We start from the raw sequence: 20,858 nt of genomic DNA, 5'->3' as shown, positions 1-20,858 counted from the left end.
GCCTTCGATTTGTTCATTATGATGATTGCAAGGATGAAAAGAGGGAGTCATAATGTAGAACTGCCTAAGAGAGGGTATCAAAGAAAAGACCAGGAAAGAGGGGATGGAATTTAGCTGGGGTAGGATGCTTTGCCCTGTGGGGATGAATACGAGTAAGGTTAAATTTCATGACCCGGAAGAACTTAGAAGTTGAGTAACTCTAGTCTCCCTCTCTCATGCTCACAGGGAGGGGTAGATGATGAAGTGACCCTCTCCGCCTATATCGCAATTGCCCTTCTGGAGATTCCTCTTCCAGTCACGGTAGGTCCTACTCCACCCACCTGCTCAAAGACAGTCCTGGAAACAACAAGACCATTGATCTGCTGTATAAAACACTATCCAGTTCAAATCCATTATTGGCTTTCCTTCTAGGTGATCCCAAATCAACAGAAAATCAGTCCAATCCATTAAGAAAGATTTACACTTTTCTAGCAATATCCTTGGTCTATGTCTTCCCTGTCTTCAACTTCTCCTTAGAAAATCCCCAAATGTATGGTCTCTATTCCTCCATTTGATAATGGGAATGGCCGATAAAAATACTATGCTCTCCATCCTCAAGATAGAGGAATAGATGGTCAAATGCATTTTAAAAATGTCTTTTCCTCCTGTGTTGTGCTCTGGTGGTTTCCAGGGATGGTTCATACCTCAGTTCACAGAGCTCACTTCCCTCCTTGTACTCCTTTCACAGCACCCTGTTGTCCGCAACGCCCTGTTCTGCCTGGAGTCAGCCTGGAATTCTGTGAAAAATGGAGCCCAAGGCAGCCATGTCTACACCAAGGCACTGTTGGCCTATGCTTTTACCCTGGCAGATAACCAGGAAAAGAGGAAAGAAGTCCTCCTGTCCCTTCATGCAGAAGCTGTAAAAGAAGGTAAAAGTACATCTGAGATTTTTTCCCCTCACCATATACTCTATAACAAGAATGTTATAGAGTTACTCCATAGCATTGCTAAAAGGTCCTACTCTCTACTGCCTATGATCTCTGTCGTTGCTCTTTTATGTCAACCACAAAAAACTCTGTTCATTTTCTATTTCTCTAATATCTAAGATTTCTTAATTAAATCAGACATCAAAAGATAACAGTCAACACAGTGTTGCAGTGAGAATCTGTCTCTAGAGACTAGAATGTACTACCTACAAGATATTGGCGAAATCATCAACCTGTGTGTCAATCCCTTCACTGTTAAAATATGAGTAAGAATAGTATTCACTTCATAATCTTGTTGTATTAAGTCAGTTAACTACATAAAACACCGAGCAGAGTCTAGACTATAATAAATGTCTTAAAGTACAAATTAATATTACTAAAATATCTGTTCTTGCTATATATACCCAGCCATTCATATATCCCATGATTCATACCATCTTAAAAACTTATTGATTTGAAAGATAGAGAAAGGGAGAGACAGAGAGGTCTTCCAACCACTAGTTTACTCCTCAAATGGCTGCAATGGCCAGGGCTGGGCTATGCTGAAGCCGAGAGCCAGTAACTCCATCTGGATCTCTGTCATGGTACTTGGATCATCATACGGTGCTTTTCTAGATACACTATCCTGAAACTGTATGAGAAAAAGTGGAGTAGCTAGGATTCAAACCAACCCTCAGATATGCAATACTAGCATCGTAAGCAGGTTAATCTACTGTGCCACAATGCCAGCTCCATTCCACATCATCTTAAGCATAAAAATAGATTGATGGAAGGCATATCATGAATAAATTACATTTTATTTCACAAAATTAATAAAGTTGATCAATCTATTCATATTTACATAACACATGCATCCCAGGTATGCAGAAAAAAAAAACACAAAGAATGGTTAGCAAACACCTGTGTAACTCCCTCCCAGCTGAAGAAAGTGGTCCCCTGCAGACCACTTAGGCTTTTCAAGTTCAACATTCTGCTAATGAGTTTCCTAAATGGGTGCTTGCAGCTCTACTTCATTGATGTTCACTGCTGTATAATCTATTATGTTATGTAAATATGTCATAATGCCCATGGAGTTTCCCCTCATGGATCATTTGTCATTATTTTTTTGGTGGTTACAAAGCCATCCCTTTGTGCAAGTTTCTCCGAGTTATACTTCAAGATGCATGGTGACACATCTCCCCCTTTGCCAGACATTGTCAAATTGATCTCCGAAGGGCAGCTGGCTACCCATAAGTGTGCACATTAGTTCCTACCATTTCACACCCATGGCATCCTTTGGTATTGTAAGTTGCTATATTTCTTTCCAACCTGATGAATGTGAAACCCATTATGTCATAGAACTGGATTTTCTATGACATATGCCAGGAAAGATTTAAAGGAAATTCAGTAAACTTCAGATGAGTTCTGGACAATGTCAGAAATATGAATTAGCCACATTCACGACAGAAGTGACTTTCCCTTCCCCCACCTCCTGCTCCTGCAAACACACTATAGCAGTTATTTACAAACAGAGATGATCAAAGGTTTCTGGCTCAAGCAGCACTGCCTGCCATAGTTGGGCAGAAATCTACCAGGCTCAGATTTACCTAAAAGAAAATCATTCAATAAGCTTCAGATAAACTCATCATAGTGTCAGGATTCTTTCAGTTCAAATTAAGCATGAATATAGAATCACTGGCCCATGTCTGTTTCTCACCCTGAAGATAACTCCATCCATTGGGAGCGACTTCAGAAACCCAAGACGTCAAACACCAAGGCTCCCTCTGCTGAGGTGGAGATGACGGCCTACGTACTCCTGGCCTACGTCACAGCCAGGTCCGCCCTCGCATCCGAGGACCTGGCTGCTGCTACACTCATCGTGCAGTGGATCAAAAAGCAGCAGAACGCCCAGGGCGGCTTCTCCTCCACCCAGGTCTGTGACTTATCAGAGCTTTTCACTTCCTCTTCAAGTACCATACTGTTAGAACAAGGCAGAAACACACAGAAGAAGGAAAAAGGAGAGTGCAATAACTAAATGAGGAAAAAGTGATTCAAATTCTGGAAAATGAAAAGTAAGAAAAAAAAAGATTAGGTCAAAGAGGACTTAAAAAAAAACCCTGGAATTCTGGAATCACATCCTTGTGTTATTACCACGGTTTTTATTTAGCAAAACAACTCCACCTCTCTGAAATAGTAGCAAGGCACCAGAAGAATGAAGAAAAACAGGTTCCATTCTTCTGGAAGCTTTTTTGTTTTATTTTTAAGAGTTACTTCTCTTTATTTGAGAGCAGATTTACAGAAAAAAGGAGAACCTGAAAGAGAATTCTTCAATCCACTGGTTCACTCCCCAAATGGCTGGAACAGCCAGAGTTGAGCTGATTTGAAGCCAGGAACTTCTTCCAGGTTTCCCACCTAGCAGGCTATCCTCCTCTGTTTTACCATACCACAAGTAGAGAGCTGGTTTAGAAATGGAGTACCTGGGACTAGAACCTGTGCCTACATGGGATACTTGAAGGTAGAGGATTAGTCTGTTAAGCCACCATGCCGGTCCCCATTCTTCTGGATGTTTTGAGTATCTCTCAGCCTGTTTGCAGGAACTCTACTCAAAACCCAGCATTCTCTCTTTGCAGCTCTCTTTATTCTCAAGCCCCTTTCAACTGCCATCTTTTTCAAAAAAAGTTTATTTATTTGAAAGGCAAATTGGCAGTGAGCAGGGAGGGAGGGAGAGAATCTTGCATCTGCTGGTTCACTCTCCAAATAGCCATGAGAAGTAAGAGCCAGGACTGAGCTAAGCAGTAGTCAAGAGACAAAAACTACAATCTGGTCTCCCATGTAGAAGACAGAGGCCTGTCTTCTTAAGCAACCTTTCCCCCATCCTCAATTGGAAAAGCAGATATACAAAGAGAAAAAGATACAGAGAGAAAGATCCAACCACTAGCTCTAATGGCCAGAGTTGAGCCAATCTGAAGCCAGGAGCCAGGAACATTCTCCCAGCTCTCCCACATAAATACAGGATTCCAAGACTTTGAGCCATCCTCTACTATTTTATCAGGCCATAAGCTGGGAGCCAGATGGGAAGTGGAACAGCCCAGGCTCAAATCGGCACTCATATGAGATCCCAATGGATGCAATGCAAGGATTTAGCCACTAGGCTATTGTGCTGGGCTCTAACTTAAGTCATTTTTTGCTGCTTTCCTAGACACATTAGCAGGCAGCTGCACACGAAGCAGAACAAGGGGTCAAACCAGATCTTCCATGGGATGCTAGTATTGCAGACAGTAGCTTTTCCTGCTGTGCTAACTGGCTTTAGGTAAAGCTGACACATTTCATTTTACCGTAAAGACCTCTTCATCTTCATTGCAGCATGAGCTGTCTTTGTTCACTCACCCTCCCAAGCCTTACTACATAATCATGTATTTAATCAAGTCACCAGTATCACACACAGGAAGTTTTATCTTTGGAGAATCTGTGTGGAAGACGGCACGTTTACCTGCCTGAGTGTGTCTTTCCCTGATCTCTTCCAGGACACAGTGGTTGCTCTCCAAGCTCTGTCAAAATATGGGGCAGCCACTTTCTCCAGGACTGAGTCAGCTCTAGAGGTCACCATCCAGTCTTCGGGGACATTTTCCACAAAATTCCAAGTGAACAACAACAATCGCCTATTACTACAGCAGGTCTCCTTACCGAAGGTACCTGGAGAATATAGTGCAATTGTGAAAGGCCATGGATGTGTCTACCTGCAGGTGAGTCTTGGGCAGATAAAGATGGAGGGACTGGGACAACCTCGCTCAGTAACAAGTCCCAATTCAGTACACAGTGGGGCAAATGCAAGAAGGCATAGGGGAAGCTGAGAGAAAGATAATCAGATTGTTTTATTTTTTCATATCTTCTAGACATCCATGAAATACAATGTTATTCCAGAAAAGGAAAATTTCCCATTTGCTTTACAAGTGCAAACTGTGCCCCAAACTTGTGATGGACCCAAGGCCCATACCACCTTCCAGATCTCCCTGAATCTCAGGTAAGACATTCCAACGCTATCAGTTAGTCCAGAAAATAACAAGTAATGTTGCTGAACATCACCAGGTAGAGCAGGATGAAGGTTAATATTTGCACCACATTTGCTGAAAACACAAGCCAGTCGATACAACAGAGTTTCTCAGGGTTGGGGTTTAAATTTTCTGCTCATTCTCTGGAACTTGTTACTATTCACTCCCATCATTTCAAGATTATGAATTTCCATCAATAACAACTAAGTTTAAAATACTACTCTTAGAACTTGAATTCTCCCTAGAGAATTCGACTAAATTACTCTACTAATCTACCAAAAACCTTGAATAGAATAAAGCCAGTGGCCTGGAAACTAGAATTCCTAATGGAATAAACAAATGGCAGGTCACATAAAAGATGATCGATCTAGGACAGAGAGAAGGAGTTGTACACAGTAATCTATAAAAAGCTTACCAAAAATGTTACTGATCCATAAGAACATCATAACTTAGTTGGGGGACTTGTTCAGGAAGAAAGTTAAGATCAAGTGTATTTGCTGATAACTGAGAGATTAAGAGGACCCCAGGCCATACCTCACTTAAAACTGTGATCCTGACTGGTAATTTTGCTTCATCAGGTCTGGAGTAGGACTCTGTGACACTAATAGTATCTGTAAAAAGTATAATATTTTCAAAACCTTACCTAGGGGCGTGGCATGGTAGCCTAGCAGCTAAAGTCCTTAAATAAATCTTTAAAAAGAAGGCATACCCAGGAATAGAATATATTAATAATACAGAAACAGTAGGCTTATTTCTTCCCTTGATCTGCAGTTACACTGGGAGCCGTCCTGAGTCAAACATGGTCATTGCTGATGTGAAGATGGTGTCTGGCTTCACTCCCCTGAAACCAACAGTGAAAATGGTAGGTTTACTATAAGCCAAGAAACTCTGTTTGTTTTACACTTTGTGTCTTCTTAGACTGAGGCTGTTGTCATATTAAAAATATTAAGTCAACCCCTGTCAAGGCCTCCTACTTCTCCAAATTCAGAAATGTAATTGAATGCCTTTTGTGTAAGTGTCTGCTACATGCCCAGAACTCTGCCAGCAGACATGACTATGACTGGGAAAATGCAGCAGACTTCCGCTTTCCTGGAGCTTAGAATCTCATGAAGAAGACAGAACGTGAGGCTAGCTCGGTCACGTTGGAAGTTAATTCCCCACTTTTAGTACCAGCATCCCATATGGGTGTCAATGCAGTTCCCTGCTAATGACCTGGGAAGGCTGCAGAGGATAACTCAAGGCTTTGGGATCCTACTTCCACAAGGGAGACCCAGAAGAATTTCTTGGCTCCTGGTTTCTGACCAGCCCAGCTCCGGCTACTGCAGTCATCTGGGGAATGAGTCGGCAGATAGAAGATCTCTCTCTGTCTCTCCCTCTCTTTCTCTCTCTGTAATTCTGTTAAGTAAAATAAACACACCTCTTTTTAAAAAATAAACTATGAGAATGAACAAGTGAAAAAAATATGAAAATGACCACTCTGCTAGGAGATTAAGTTAAATGAAGCAAAAAATGCATGAAGAAGTAGAATGGGAATTAAATCTTAAATATGGGTATCTCTTAAATTTAGAATATTCTATTTTTTTCTTCAGATAAATCAACTTTACGTTTAAGTCATATACCATATTAATATTAAACCCTTCGCTCAAATTGCCTTTTCTTTTTAACTTTTAATACATTATTATGTCTTTCCTTGCCCAAAGAATTTGAAAAAAATTATAATCTCAGGCTTATTACAGCAAAAAGAAAATACATTTTTCCTAAGTATATTTCAGATGTCTGATAAGTATACTTATTAATATTTGTGATGTCTGAATTGCCTTCAGCTGGAAAGATCTAACCATGTGAACCGGACGGAAGTCAGCAACAACCACGTCTTGATTTATCTGGATAAGGTAAGAGCAAGTGAGCACCAACGCAAAACTTCAGTGTGAGGATGCCTCTCAGGGACCCCCATGGGAAGCTACGGAATGCATTGTGGAGACTTCTTCATGCCAAAAAGGTGGCATTATAATATTAAATTAGAGAGTTCTGTCTTTTAAATATTCATATTGCAGGTAAATTATTACACTGCTGGGACATAAATGTTTCTAGGACCCTTGAGCAAACAATTCTTTACAAAATGTGTTCATTATATTCACAAATTATCCTGAAGACATAAATCAATGCCAGGACGTCACCATGGTGTTCTCTCAATTCTTACAACAGCAGTTCCATCAATAATGTAAAAGGAGCAATATTGTCCATCTCCGCAAAGGCTTGGATCATAAAATAAGACTGGTACACAAATAAACCAACTTGATCTTACAGATATGCGTGCTAGCAAAGTTTATTCACTCCTAGATGGATGGGAACTATGTGTTACTGCAATGATCAGCCTTTCCTATAAGTCTTTGAGACTACAGAAGTATTTCCACAAGCTACATAAGTGGTATTGTGTCAGATCTCTGAATATTTGTAAATAAACATAGCTAGTCAACCACTCAAAAACATGTATCATTGACTCTCTAAGACAAAAGATGCATATTGGCAATTATGAGGGCTGTATGAAATATGTTAGAAGTTATTTGGAGAATCTCCTGTACAGTCTGAGGGCCTTCTGTGTCATTTAAAAAAAAAAAATCCCACAGTAGACTGTTAGTCGATAAAAGTTGTTTTATCCAAAACAGGTGAAGACTTTATGCGGAGAAAGAACAAAACTTTTCTGTTTTCTTTTTCAGGTGTCAGATCAAACTGTGAGCTTGTCCTTCACGGTTACACAAGATATTGCAGTCAGAGATCTGAAACCAGCCATCGTGAAAGTCTATGATTACTATGAGACAGGTGAGTATGAGTGAATGTCACAAAGAAATTAAAGCCTGGTCACAGAATTTTATATTGGAGGAGTGTGTTGGGTTTCTCATTACATTAAATTCTCTTATCACTTCCTTTTGTCTTCATCAAGCCTGATTCCCCATTTTCTACTATCTATACATACATTATAGAAATACCTAGATTGCGAATATAGCCACCACTTAGGCACCTTTTTCATCAGATAAACTGACTATAGGAAAACAAAGAATTTGAGTAAATATAAAATCTGAACTATCTGTTGAATATATATAGGGGATAAAATAAAACAGAGTGCATTTGAAAGGATAATGTAAAACAGCAGTCAGAACATCAAATGAAACATATTAGTGTTTGATGGATTACACTTATTTCCACAACAAAGATTCCTCCAGTGATCAATATCCTGCAGTTACCTGCTTTCCCTCTCAGACAACACAATGATTCTTGTCTTTTTAGATGAATTTGCAATTGCTGAGTACAATGCGCCTTGCAGCAAAGGTAAGGGATTCCCACACTCTCAAATGCAATCAAGAGATCCCTTGGCTTTGTTCCCATTTATTCTCAAAAATTCTGATTAACTATTCTGTTATGTAATGTTGCTCACAGTGCATATTATTACAGAAAAATGCATTTATTGGAGAAGACTAGTGATTCTGTCAAAATTCAGAGGATTAAGAGTTCCTTGTTGAGTAACAATATATCATAGAACTCACCACTTTAGGGGTTTCCTTAGTCACCTTGCTACAGAGAAGGTGTAGTCTCTGCTCATGGAAATGCAAGTTCAACAGAATTTTTTTTTTCTTTCCACTACTACAGAGAGTGGAAATGCTTGAAGACTGTATCAATGACAAGTGTTTGGTCAGTGTCCCTGTTCTCAAGACATCATGAAGGAAAGTGTTTTTGTATCTCAAAAGACCCAATGAATAAAGCTTTTTTTTTTTCTGACTAGTCTATCATTGCTTCCTCATTTGTCCAATGAACTTTTTATTTTATATTCCTGTATGATTTCCAATAGAATACTAAAATTAAAATGCTAAAATTAAAAATTAAAACGCATAGTAATAAGGCTGAAGGACTTCAGAAGGCAAATGCGTCATAAGTGTGCTGGTGCAACTTTCAGGGGGAAAGTGTTGGACAATGCATGATAAGAGCACAATATTGTAAGAAGTTGAACTGAATTTGTGTAAGAAACACAAACTGATTTGGCAAAAGGTATGTACATTAAAAGGAAATAATATATATGTGTTATTTAAATTCCTCTGCTTGAAAAGCAGAGCAACAGAGAACAGAACAGAGCGACCATCTGCTGCACCACTTCCCAAAAACCCACCCACAGCTGAAGCTGGGCTAGGCCAAAACCAAGATCCCCAAACTCTACTCATTCTTGTCAATTGGGTAGTAGGAACCCATGTACTTACGCTAACAACTGCCACATCCCAAGGTGTGTATTACCAGAAAGCTGCATCAGATACAGAAAAGCCGAGACTCAAATGGTTGCACTCACATCTAAGATGCAGGCATCCAAGCAGTGTCTTAAATGTGTATCAGTCATGCTGTTTTAGAACCACAAAATAGTTCATAACGAGAGGCAGCATAACCAAATGGGACTCAGTATAAACTGGGAGTTGTGCATCCTAAATGAGACCGGAATTTGCCACTAACAGCACTAGTTCACCTTGGGTCTCTAAATGGTTTTGTTTGTTTGTTTGTTTGTTTGTTTGTTTGGCACTAAAAGGCTAGTACTCAACAGAAAGCAGATCTAAGTACTGTAAACTAAATTAAAAGGGATGCTGGAGTTCAGGTACTGTTCAGTGCTATCTATAGCACTGAAAATAAAAGCATAAAATGCATCATTTTGGAGTGGATATTAGGCCAAGTGGTGGCGAGAGCCATTAACATGTGTGCTGGGTCTGATTTCTCTAACTACCAACCCCATATTCCTACTAGTACCGACCCAGGGAAGCACCAATGATGAAGCACCTGGTGGGATTCCTGCCCCCTCAGGAGGGAAAGCTTCTGAACTGAATTCCTGGTTCTTGGCTTAACCGAGGGGTCCAATCCCGGCTCTTGTGAGCGGTTTGAAAGTGATTCAGTGGGTAGGAGTTCTTGTTCTCTGTCTCTCCACCTGTCAGATTTTAACATAAAACTTTTGTGCAGGTTACACTCTCAGCACCTCACAGAAACTAACATCAACTCTGACATCTGCGCTGCCCTGTAACAAATGAGGAAAGTGAGGCAGAGAGATATAGTTTTCCCAAGCACCTTAGCAAATGCATGGCAGAGCCAGACTTCACGACCAAGAAGAGCAGCTCCCAGGTCCACACACCTCACCTCAAGCCATGCAACAGCTCCAGCCCACTTCAGACAAGGAGACCAGGAAAAAATGTGCTCCAAGGCTCAATCAACATTATACTTAGCTCTTAAGTACACATCAAGGGACGGAGAGAAAAAGAAGTTGGGTATGGCTAAGAAAGCAAATCAACAAGATTATAATAAATCCGATCACTTAGTTCTAGTCCCTTTTTCTTTGTTCATACAGAAATCATGGCTATAAATGTACTTTAAGAATAAGCCTGTTACAAAGCAGTAGTGATATTATTTTCAACCAAGAATATTCACTTCTGGAATATGAATTGATTACATACATCCTGCCCTGTGAAACAGATTGCCTACTGTAATGGTACACATGGTATGACACAATATTTTTAAGTACTAAATTCTTCATTAAAAACACATGTTCCTGGGAACACAGGAATCATACCATAGGTTGACCTGCTGCTGGTGACTGTGCCATCCCATACCTGAGCACTGGCTAGAGTCCCACTGTTGCAATTTTTATTCCTGCTCTGTGCTAATATTCCAGGGAAAACCTCAGAAGGTGGCTCAAGCACCAGGGCCCCTGCTACCACATGGGAGATCAAGAGAGAATTCTAGGCTCTTGCGTTCATGCTGGCTCAGCTAGCTGTTATAGCCATTAGGAGAGTGAATCATCTCTGTGTCTCCGTAACTCTGTTCCTCTGCCTTTCAAACAGATAATTTTTTACTTAAAAAAAAAATCACCTGTGACCTAAAGCCACAAACATGCACTTGGATCATTGTAATGTCATGTGATACGTACTACTCTAATGAACTATAGAGAAAATGACCACCCACACTCAGATATGATCCTAGAGAAAAAGGATTTCCCAACCATCTGAAGACAGGGAAATTTTGACACTTTAAGGACCAATGTGTCTTCTACATCTGACTTAATGAGTTGAGACTTCTTCTTTCTACAAAAGTATACGGAAGCATGACATGGAATTAGAGATCTATCTGAGTCAACTTTTCAGGAATTTGTAAAGTGAGACTTATGTGAGAAGTAGGATGGCAGTCGGGGTTCAAGAGAAGAACTACGAGAGAAGATAGTGCAATCCAAGAAACAGAAGTGCAATGAAAAAGACCAAGTTTCCGAAAACTTGAGAATCGGAAAAAGACGGTTATCTCTTTTCAGTCTGTGCCAAGCTTTGATTTTTACCATATATGTAACTCCTATAATATGTTTAGCTAAGCCAAAATTGTAGAACCCAGACAGATAAAATGTAGAAAGAAAGAAGGAAAGAAAGAAAGAAAGAAAGAAAGAACGAACGAACTAGCCCTGCAGTCCATAAAAGCACAGCTATACGTAATCAAAATTCTAAGTTAGATGATAAACTATCTTCTTTGGGTACAAGCAAGGAATTGTAATTCTCACGACTCCAGATTGGTCCTATAATCCTTCATGTCACTCATTACTCCTTCACCAATACAGACTTTATACATCTCATTGCTTCCTAGGGGATCATTCTGAACACATGGGGATTGGGGATCGAGCTTGCAGTTATCAGAGAAACTGAAACGGACATATTCCAAAAAATGAGACTGCCACTAATCAGTAATCTAAAATGGATAGTGGAATATGAGAACAGAAAGCTTATTTTTATGATGGACTCTAACTGCCTAAATATTAGTGCAAAATCATAAATTTAATCCTTTTAGCATCCATGTGAATTGAACTTTTCATTCTGTAGCATTTCTACTAAATTATTGGTAAGCAAAGGCAGTAACTGTTAATGTGGATGATCTCATTCTCTTTGTTAAAAAAAAATCATAAAATACCTTTGGAAGAAAGAAGAAGGCAAAAAAAAATCACATAGTATTCTTAATGCATGTTTCTTGAAATGATCACAATCTACTAATTTATGTGTAAGCCATGATTTTGTTGATCCCAAAATCATGATAAAAAAGCAAGAAAATCTCACATTTCCATATCCCACCAGAAACTTGCATGTTTAGCAATACAAAAATGACCAATTATTGACACATCTTGGTTTGTCTACATTACCATTTTCTGATGCAAATAGTTTGTTTCATGGGACTCAACGAGCCCTGAAACATAATATTTTTCATAAAATCCATTACCTCTTAAATTACCTATTGATCATGGTATCATTGTTTAAAGGATTAACTGTCCATCTACCTTGCTGATTCTTTTGCTTGAAATTGCTAATATAGCTTCCATCATGTATGACCCTACGTGAATTTTTAAAATTTCTCCATTAATCTAATTTTGCTTTTAACTACAAAATCATTAGTCATTACTTTTGGCTACCACTTTTTGGCTGCTATTTATGTATGTTTGTATGCATGTATTTATTATTATTATTATTATTATTATTATTATTATTATTATTATTATTACTGTCCATGACACTTGTCTTAGAAAATTTAGGAGCCTGACTGAAGAGTTCCTCAACTTGAGAGCTGTTGTGAATGTTCAGTGACATCTGATTTTCCAAGGTCTGTGGCAAGAGCTCGCCTTTGAACTAGTGTTAACTCAGTATTTATGAGGGTGGTTTGTCAAGACAAAAAATAGGGTGCCTCCTTCCCACAAACTAAAGAATCAAGTCACAGTCCATTGTTTCATTTCTGATTGTTTTTCTTTGTAATAAGTGGGAAAGTGGATATTGGATAAAAGTCTTGCCTGAGGTAAAAGAATCCACACGTAAGGCTCCAATTAGCTATAAATCAGTTGTCTTTCATATTGGGGGGAGAACAAGAGAGAAACAAGTCTTTTGGGTAGTTAGAGGAAAAGAACTGAAAAAGCTTCCAAATTAAATTCTGAAAAAGATACCTACAGCATACCTAAAACTTCTTTCAGGGGTTATTATAAAAACGCCATCAAAAAAGTAGGACTAAAATCAACCCTGCCCAATGGGGAGGGTTAGGACCTTTCTCCAGCGTAATCCTGGATCTTAAAAGAGAGCCTGGGGAGTTTAGAGACCCTCATAAAACCAAAGGTTGACACTGCCCTGCTTGTTCCTAAACCCCCAGATGTGCCACACATTGGCAGTATTGTAATGCAAACAATGCCTAAAAGGCTATAAACCATTAATGAACTCTCATTAAAATGGCTTTCAAAAACTTGTAAGGCCACCTGAAAAAGCTAACAGGTGCATTCAATCCACACAGATCGACATTCAAAACACCGACCGCCCTCATTTGGAACCCAAAATTCAACACAAGCAAAATTTCAGAACTCTGACTTTTTTTAAAAAAAATTTCAACTATTAAGCCAGAATCAATCTACTTCTCCCCCAAATCTAATTCATGTTGTAATCAATATAGCGAAATGCAAATGAATCATCATTGTGTGCCCACATGTGTTTAAATTGATCGGGAGAAATGTGTGGTGGAAATCTAGCAGAGAAAAATCCAACCGGACAAATAAAAAAAAAATGTCAGGAAATGTGCCTTTAAATCTCATCCATCGTCCTCTCTTTCAAAAATTCTTTAACATCTACAGCTCCCCAGTCCATGCACGTATTCGATAAATTCCGGGTCGAATTTGTAGAAATCAAATTAAATTCATATTAGTTGGCAGGTGGTGCATAGTCTTTTCTTCCCCCACCCCATGGCGGGAGGAGGGGGGAAAAAACTGTGCTGTTTGGCAAAGCCAAGACGCAGAGCTTGTTGGTTTGTTAGAAAACAAACCTTTGCATCCAAAAGCCGACCCACTAATTTGCACAAATGTAAACGCGGTTTTGAGTTTTACAGCGAAACTGTCACAGACTTCATAATTCAAGGTAAAGACCGGGGCATTGGATACCTGGTTCTTGGCGAAATTTGTCCCAACCCACCAAGTGCCAGCGTCCTGCCCATATCATGCCGAGAATCCCCTCGGCTATGCCCCGGCTCCAGAGGACCCATTCGGGAGCAGCGGCCAGGCGGCTCCCGGTTGGAGAGAACCAAGACCAAGACCGCCAGGCTGCAGGGCCACGCTTCCGGGAAACCAAGCCCGGGAAGCCCAACTTCAGGCGCTGAACGCCTTCCGAATCAGTCCCGCGGTCCACTGGCACCCCAAACAGCATCACAGACGGTGGCCATGCAGGTCCTCAAGGCGTCCCCAGGATGCCCAAAGCCCAGGGTCGCGGACACACACGGCGCGACCCACAGCCGCGCGAGGATGACAGATTGGTCCCCAGAGACCCGGTCCGGCCACCCGCCCTGCCACGCCGCTTTGCCCGCGCCCCACCACCTCCTAAGGAGTTGGTGGACAGCGAGCCTGCTGGCCTCCGCTTACCTTGGCGTACTTGATTTCGAGGCTGGGCAAGGACGACGGCAGGAGATGCAGCGACGCCGTGAGGGCGGCAGGGTCTGCTTTCACCTCACCCGGCCTCTCCACCTTACTGGAAGTCCTGGTGGCAGGCCGAGACTGTGGCTCGCCCGCGGCCTGCAGAGCGGTGCGGAGTCCGTGCCGGGCCGGAGACGCGCTCGCCTGTACACAGGCAGGTGTCAAGCCGGACCCCTTCTTACTGGACGCGAGGTCCTTGGCGTGGGGAGCTGGACCGACCCACCTAAGACACCCCGGTTCAAACCCCCCTCCATTTACATAAAGCCCGCGCCTGGGGCCTGGGCATGACAGGGAGCAGTCCAAGGCCCGCTGCTGCCACTGCTGGCCTCGATGACCGGACCCTGGAGCTGCGCGAGGCTCGATGCCACCACACCCCAGATTCCGGCTGCCTGCGGGTCCACTCTGGGTCAGCGGGAGCCGCACCTGGGTTGCAGTAGGCCCGCGACCCGAGCTGTCTGTGTGGAAAGCCCGATGGAGCGGACAGCTCAAGCCTCAGAGGGCGTGGAGAGCGGCTCCCGGGCACTCAGAACGTCTCCCAGCCGGTTCCTCAACTTTCCTGGAGACACCGGGGGCGTCCTCGGGCCTTCTGCCGCTGAGGCACCGGGTGCACCGCAACCGCAGCGCCCCCTCGTGTGCTTCCCACACCCGCGCCCCTCAGGGTGACCCTAGGGAAGCTGGAGCCAGGGGTCTCAGCCCTCATGTTCACCAGTGGAAGCTAACAAGGTGAGGATTTGGCCACTGAGCCATTGTGCTGGGCTCTGGAATACCACTTAACCTTCAAACGAACAAAACAATTGTAAATCTGATCTGCCTTTCCAATAAAAATTAATTTTAAAAACCTTGAAAGAAAATGGTATCCCAATCTGCATTTTCTGCACTTGCAAAGTTAAAAACTGTATTTTTTGAAAATCACTCCATTTCTTGTTTTAGAAGCTGCATTATTAACCCACGAGATGTACTTTAATTGTCAAAAAAAACAAAAAAACAAAAAAACCAGATGAACCTGTTTGCTGATTTTGTTAGTGTCAACAAAGTAAAAAAAAAATTCTTTTATTTTTCCAAGTTTTTATGTGTTTTGCTTATTTGAAAGAACAGCGACAGAAAGAGAGGGGATACAGAAATCTTCCATCTGCTGGATAAATCCCCAAAGAACTGAGACAGAGCTGCAGCCGGGTCTACCACACGGACGGCAGGAACTCAAGCACTTGGTTCACGACCCCATGCCTCCCCCAGCACTTTAGCAGGAAGCCGAACAGGCAGTAGAGTGGGTAGACCTTCAACAGCCCTCTGATCTCAAGCTATTTCCATTGAATATACCTGCTCTGAATATACCTGGCTTTGAATCGGCCATTGTAGCTATTTGGGGAGTGAACCAGTGAATAGGTAACTTATATCTTCCCACCCCTATCCCCCATCCTATATTCCCATCTGCCTTTGCAATAAAAATAACTAAATCTGTTTTGTAATGACAAGAGCTATCACGACGTCTATAGGAGAGAGGTAGCAGGAAATAAATCGGTGTGTTGAGTTTGGAGATAAAAAATGTGGTTGAAATCTGGGTTTCAGGCTAAGGAACTAGGTACAGAGCAGACCTGAGAGGCAACGAGAAGTGAGAGCTACCTTCGTGCAGATGAGGCAGAAATTAAATCTGAAAAATGGCAACAAGAGTAACAAGAGACTTGTTGGTGAGGTAACTTCCTGATTCCACAAGAGTGGGAAAGGGGCAGGAAGAATTAGGATGATTCATTTTTGCTCAGGCAACTGTGTCAGTGAAGTCATTCATAGAAATCATTAAAAGTAAATAGCTCCAAGTGCTGACTTTAAGGTACTTGTAGTTCCCAACGGGGGTGGTCCTGGAAGTGGCTAGAGGAGCTACTGCGGTTCCATGGAAGAGGCAGAAACCCCATGGAGGTCCAGGGAACCTGAGAGAGGCAGGTGGAGCCCCCTCGCACATCCATTAAAACACTCAGGGGAGCTGGTGCTGGTGGCGTTGAGGGCCAGCCCTCCTCTCCAGAAGCACAACCTCTTCCCCCGGGGCCCTCCACGGTCCTCCTTGCTGGGGAAGCACTTGCATCTCTCCCCTCGCGCCCCCGGCCCCAGCGCTGCAAGGAACCCCAGGCCCCATCCGGCAGAACTTACCCTGGGCAAGGAGAGCAAGCACAGCCGGGGGGCCTTGCAAGCACAGCCGGCTCTGGGCGCCGGGGGTCGGGGAAAAGGAAGACACGGGTCCCCGACGGCGGAGGAATCCTGCGTGGCGCTGCCGCGGAGGGGTTGGCCGCACAGTCACTTCCTGTGAGGTGCTGCGGCCCCGCACCCTCAGTCAGCGAAGAAAAATCGGAGGGAGAGCAGTTCTGCTGGAAGATGCGCTGCGGGCCCCGTGAGTGGACGTGACGGGGCTCATGGACTCCAGCTAGCCCTCGTCCCACCCGCTGTCCACCTGCACCCCGCCGGGGGAGGGCCTCGCGGTGGGCGCCATGGTGGACGTGGGCCCGGTGTGCAGGAGGAGGAGTTGGTGCCGCCCCCAGAGTGCCTGGTCTTTGGGCGCCGCTGGAGGAGTCCACAACCCAAAAGGTCATTTGCAAGGTAAGACCGCCCAAGGTACAGGGGTCGGGCCAGGGCGGCGGTTTGGCCCTAGTGTGTGTCCGGGAGTGCAGGCGGCGGCTTGTCCTTGGGTGCGTGTCCAGCTGGGGAGGCAGCGGTTTGGCCTTCAGCAGGGGTTTAGGAGGGCAGACCTGGCTTAGCGCACAGTGCAGGTTCCAGGAGGCGAGATTGCGGCTTGGCCATCTGCGCGGGTTCTAGCAGGGCAAGCGGAGGCTTGTCCCTAGGTGCAGGGTCCAGGAGGGCAGGCGGTGACTTGTCCCTAGGTGCAGGGTCCAGGAGGGCAGGCGGTGGATTGTCCCTAGGTGCAGGGTCCAGGAGGCAGGTGGTGGCTTGGTACTTGGCGAGTGTTCCTGGAGGGCAGGCCATGTCTTGGCCCTTTGTGTGTTGTCTGGGAGGGCTGGTGGCAGCTTGGTCATTGGCACGGTCCATGAAAGGCATGAGGTGGCTTGGCCCTAGGCACGGGTTCCAGGAGCGCAGGTGGCAGCTTGGTCCTACCTTCGGGATGGGGAAACGCAGGTAGTGGCTTTGCCCTCGGCGTGAGGGCCATGAGGGCAGGCAGTGTCTTGGTCCTTTGTGTGTTGTTGTCTGGGAAGGCTGAAGGGCAGTAGAGCAAGCTCTGGGGCCGCCATTACCCAGCCTTGTCCAGTTTGCAGTGTTGAACTTTTAAACAACCTTTCATGAACTCTTCCTGCATGGTTGAGAAGCTGTGAAGCAGTGTTGTTTACTGCCATGGTGCTTTCCTCTGGTCAGTTTCTTCTTGTAAGCAAAACCTCTTCTTTGAGTATTTATTGTTTCCTTAACAATAGTTCTAAGGCCGCTTGATTTGCTTGACAGAAAATGTGTTACAATAATAGATCTTCTTCAGTAAATCCTTTGTCTCCTTCATTTTCCTGTGTTTCCTTTTTCTGAAATAAGTTTTATGGGGGATTATTTGTAACAGTGTTCTGGACTTCTTTTGGGGAGCAGAAACTGAAGAAAGAAAAAACTTACTTTCCTCATTAAAAGATTTAATGGCATAGTCACGAACTCACGAACTCAGTTGCTTGCATTAGTATCTGTGTTCCTCAAAGACTTACCTTTTGTCTTTTTTCTAGGGAATGGGAGAAGGCAGATCAGATATATAGGAATTAGAGTTTTACATTTGATTCACTCCCCCAGATGGCCCCAACAGCCGGAGCTGCGCCGATCCAGAGCCAGGAGCCAGGAGCCTCTTCCAGGTCTCCTATGCAGGTGCAGTGTCCCAAGGCTTTAGGCCATCCTCCACCACTTTCCCAAGCCACAAGCAGAGAGCTGGATGGAAAGTGGGACTGCCAGGCTTAAAATTGTCATCCATATGGGATCCTGGTGCTTGCGAGGTGAGGACTTGAGCTATTAGGCTACGGCGCTGGGCCCAAAGCAAATGTGTAAGATACTATTTATTTGAAAAGCAGAGAGGCAGCTAGCTAAATGATCTGCTGGTTCACTCCCATCTAGGTTTGCAGCAACCAGTGCTGGAGCAGGGAGCAGCCCAAATACTTGAGCTACCAGCTCCTTCCGCCCAGGAGGTAAACCCAGACACCTCATGGGATTCAGGTTTCCAAACACTGTGGCTACACTGAGCAAATGCCTGCCCAGGAGTGAAAAAGGAATGTTTGTTTTTAAAGGAATTTAATTAATTGAGAAGTGGAGCAACACAGTAAGTAAATGACAGGGAGAGGAGCCTTCCATCCACTGATTTATTCCCAAATGGCTGTTAAAGCCAGGGCTGGGTCCGGTTGAAGCCAGGAGCCAGGAACTCCAGCGGGGTCACCCTGGTGTGTGGCAGGGACCCAGGTATGTGGGTGCTGTCTTTCCAGAAACAGTAGAAGAAAACTGGGTGGGAAGCAAGAGTATGGAAGGAGTCAAAGTGGCACTCCCATATGGACTGCTGAGTGTCCTGAGTGGTAACTGGACTGGCTGTACCACAAAACTGGGCCCTCTGCAACCTTTCTGAAAAGGAACATAAAATCTCCCAGTCAGCAGTTTCCCTTCTGTTGCTGTCATCACTGTTAAGATTGCAGAAAGATGTGATAAAGTCAGTATTTTCCACTGCCCTGAGCAATTAGTCTATTATGGAGCGATGATGGTGCAAAACCCGGATGACGCACCACACGGGCGACAGAAGCCAGGCTCACTGGTGTTGATCTTTTTTCCTTAGACGGTGGGGAAACGGTTTTGGAGGAAGAATTGGTAGTTTATTTTGTTGTTGTTGATTTTAATGGACATTGGGAGAGTGGCATCATCCTTGGATCGGTGAAAGGGCAGCGTTTCAGAACTATCCAAACCACTTGGCCAGAACCCTCGGAATATGTACACATGGAGACTCGGGGGTGATGTGAGGTGGCAGTTCCTCATCCCTGGGTACTGGATGTGTGGAAAGGCATGCGTGGTTCCCCCATTTGCCTCTCCTGTTCCCCCAGGAACAAGAAGAAATAACAAATTTGGAATCAGTGATTTCACCCAATTTCCCCTAAACCTAGCTCTTTCACACCATGATCAACCTGTAATCATTATTAAAAAAATAAAATTAAAAAAGAGATGTATTTATTTGGGCCCAGCACAGCAGCCTAGTGTCTAAAGTCCTTGCTTGAAGGTTCTGGAATCCCATATGTGAACTGATTTGTGTCCTGGCAGCCCCTCTTCCCATCCAGCTCCCTGATTGTGGTCTGGGAAAGCAGTCAAGAACAGCCCAAAGCCTTGGAACCCTGACTCACGTGGGAGACCCAGAGAAGTCTCCTGGCTTCAGATCAGCTCAGTTCCAGCCGTTGCGGCCACTTGGGGAGTGAGCTAGCAAACAGAAGACCTTTCTCTGTCTCTCCATCTCTCTGTGTATCTGACTTTCCAATAAAGTTTGAAAGGCAGAATTAGAGAGGAGGAGAGACAGGGAGAGACAAAGATCTTTCATCCAGAAGTTGACTGACTCTCTAGATCTCAGCATCCAGAGTTGGGCTGGTCTGAAACTGGGACCAGGAGCTTTTTCTAGGTCTTGGGCCACCCTCTGCTGCTTTTTTCAGGCTACATTGGAGCAGCCAGGACTCCAGGTTATACCACAGGTGGAGGCTTAACCTGTCAACTATGGTGCTGGGCCTGGGATTGCTAGGACTGAATTAAGATTTAAGTCTGGGGACTGGCATGGTAGCCTAGTGGCTGAAGTCCTTGCCTTACACATACTGGGATCCCATATGAACACCAGTTCTAATCCTGGCAACCCCAATTCCCAACCAGCTTCCTGCTTGTGGCCTGGGAAAGTGGTGGAGGATGGCCCAAAATCCTGGGACTCTGTACCCACTTGGGATTCTTGGAAGAAGTTTGTTGCTCCTGGCTTTTGGATTTGCGCAACTCCAGCCATTGTGGCCACTTGGGAGAGTGAATCAACAGATGGAAGATTTTTCTGTCTGAATCTCCTCTTCTCTATATATCTGACTTCCCAATAAAAATAGAATTAAAATGATTTAAGTCTTGGTAGCTAGGCTAGAATTGAGTGAAGGAAGCAGACTCATTTACTAAGTGGGAGGTAATGTTTCAAACACCAGCCAATCAGACAAACAGTAAATGCTGGGTCTTACTTTCCCTCACTACTTTTTTTTTTTACACAAAGGGCTAGATAGACATTTTTAGAGAAAAAAAATGCTTCAAGCTTCAAGTGTAGAGAAGTTCCTAAGGAGAAAAAGCCTCTAACAGGAGCAATACAACGTAGCATCTTCGAAGCTGCAGCCATAATGCCCCAAATAACAGCACAATCTAAGAAGGTCTAGGCTTCAATCC

At 43.7% G+C, this 20,858-nt stretch overlaps 1 protein-coding gene across 1 annotated transcript in view; it reads left to right on the top strand.

Annotated features, from left to right (window-relative positions):
* Positions 1-8,770, top strand: part of LOC121151066 (alpha-2-macroglobulin-like) — a 38,128-nt gene extending 29,358 nt beyond the window's left edge. Inside the window, exons 27-36 of the mRNA XM_040972246.1 lie at positions 226-300; positions 728-908; positions 2,669-2,877; positions 4,469-4,687; positions 4,838-4,965; positions 5,765-5,855; positions 6,817-6,885; positions 7,711-7,813; positions 8,279-8,320; positions 8,639-8,770. Of these exons, the coding sequence (XP_040828180.1) occupies positions 226-300; positions 728-908; positions 2,669-2,877; positions 4,469-4,687; positions 4,838-4,965; positions 5,765-5,855; positions 6,817-6,885; positions 7,711-7,813; positions 8,279-8,320; positions 8,639-8,655 (1,134 nt within the window). The 3' untranslated portion in view covers positions 8,656-8,770. The remainder of the gene's footprint in view (positions 1-225; positions 301-727; positions 909-2,668; positions 2,878-4,468; positions 4,688-4,837; positions 4,966-5,764; positions 5,856-6,816; positions 6,886-7,710; positions 7,814-8,278; positions 8,321-8,638) is intronic.
* Positions 8,771-20,858: the final 12,088 nt, after the last annotated feature.

Source organism: Ochotona curzoniae, unplaced genomic scaffold (genome assembly GCF_017591425.1).
Source record: "Ochotona curzoniae isolate NIBS_2020 unplaced genomic scaffold, NIBS_Ocur_1.0 contig_2235, whole genome shotgun sequence".
In the NCBI taxonomy this organism is placed as follows: domain Eukaryota; kingdom Metazoa; phylum Chordata; class Mammalia; order Lagomorpha; family Ochotonidae; genus Ochotona; species Ochotona curzoniae.
Note: the sequence above shows the minus strand (reverse complement) of the source record. Positions and strands in the feature narration are given on the sequence as shown.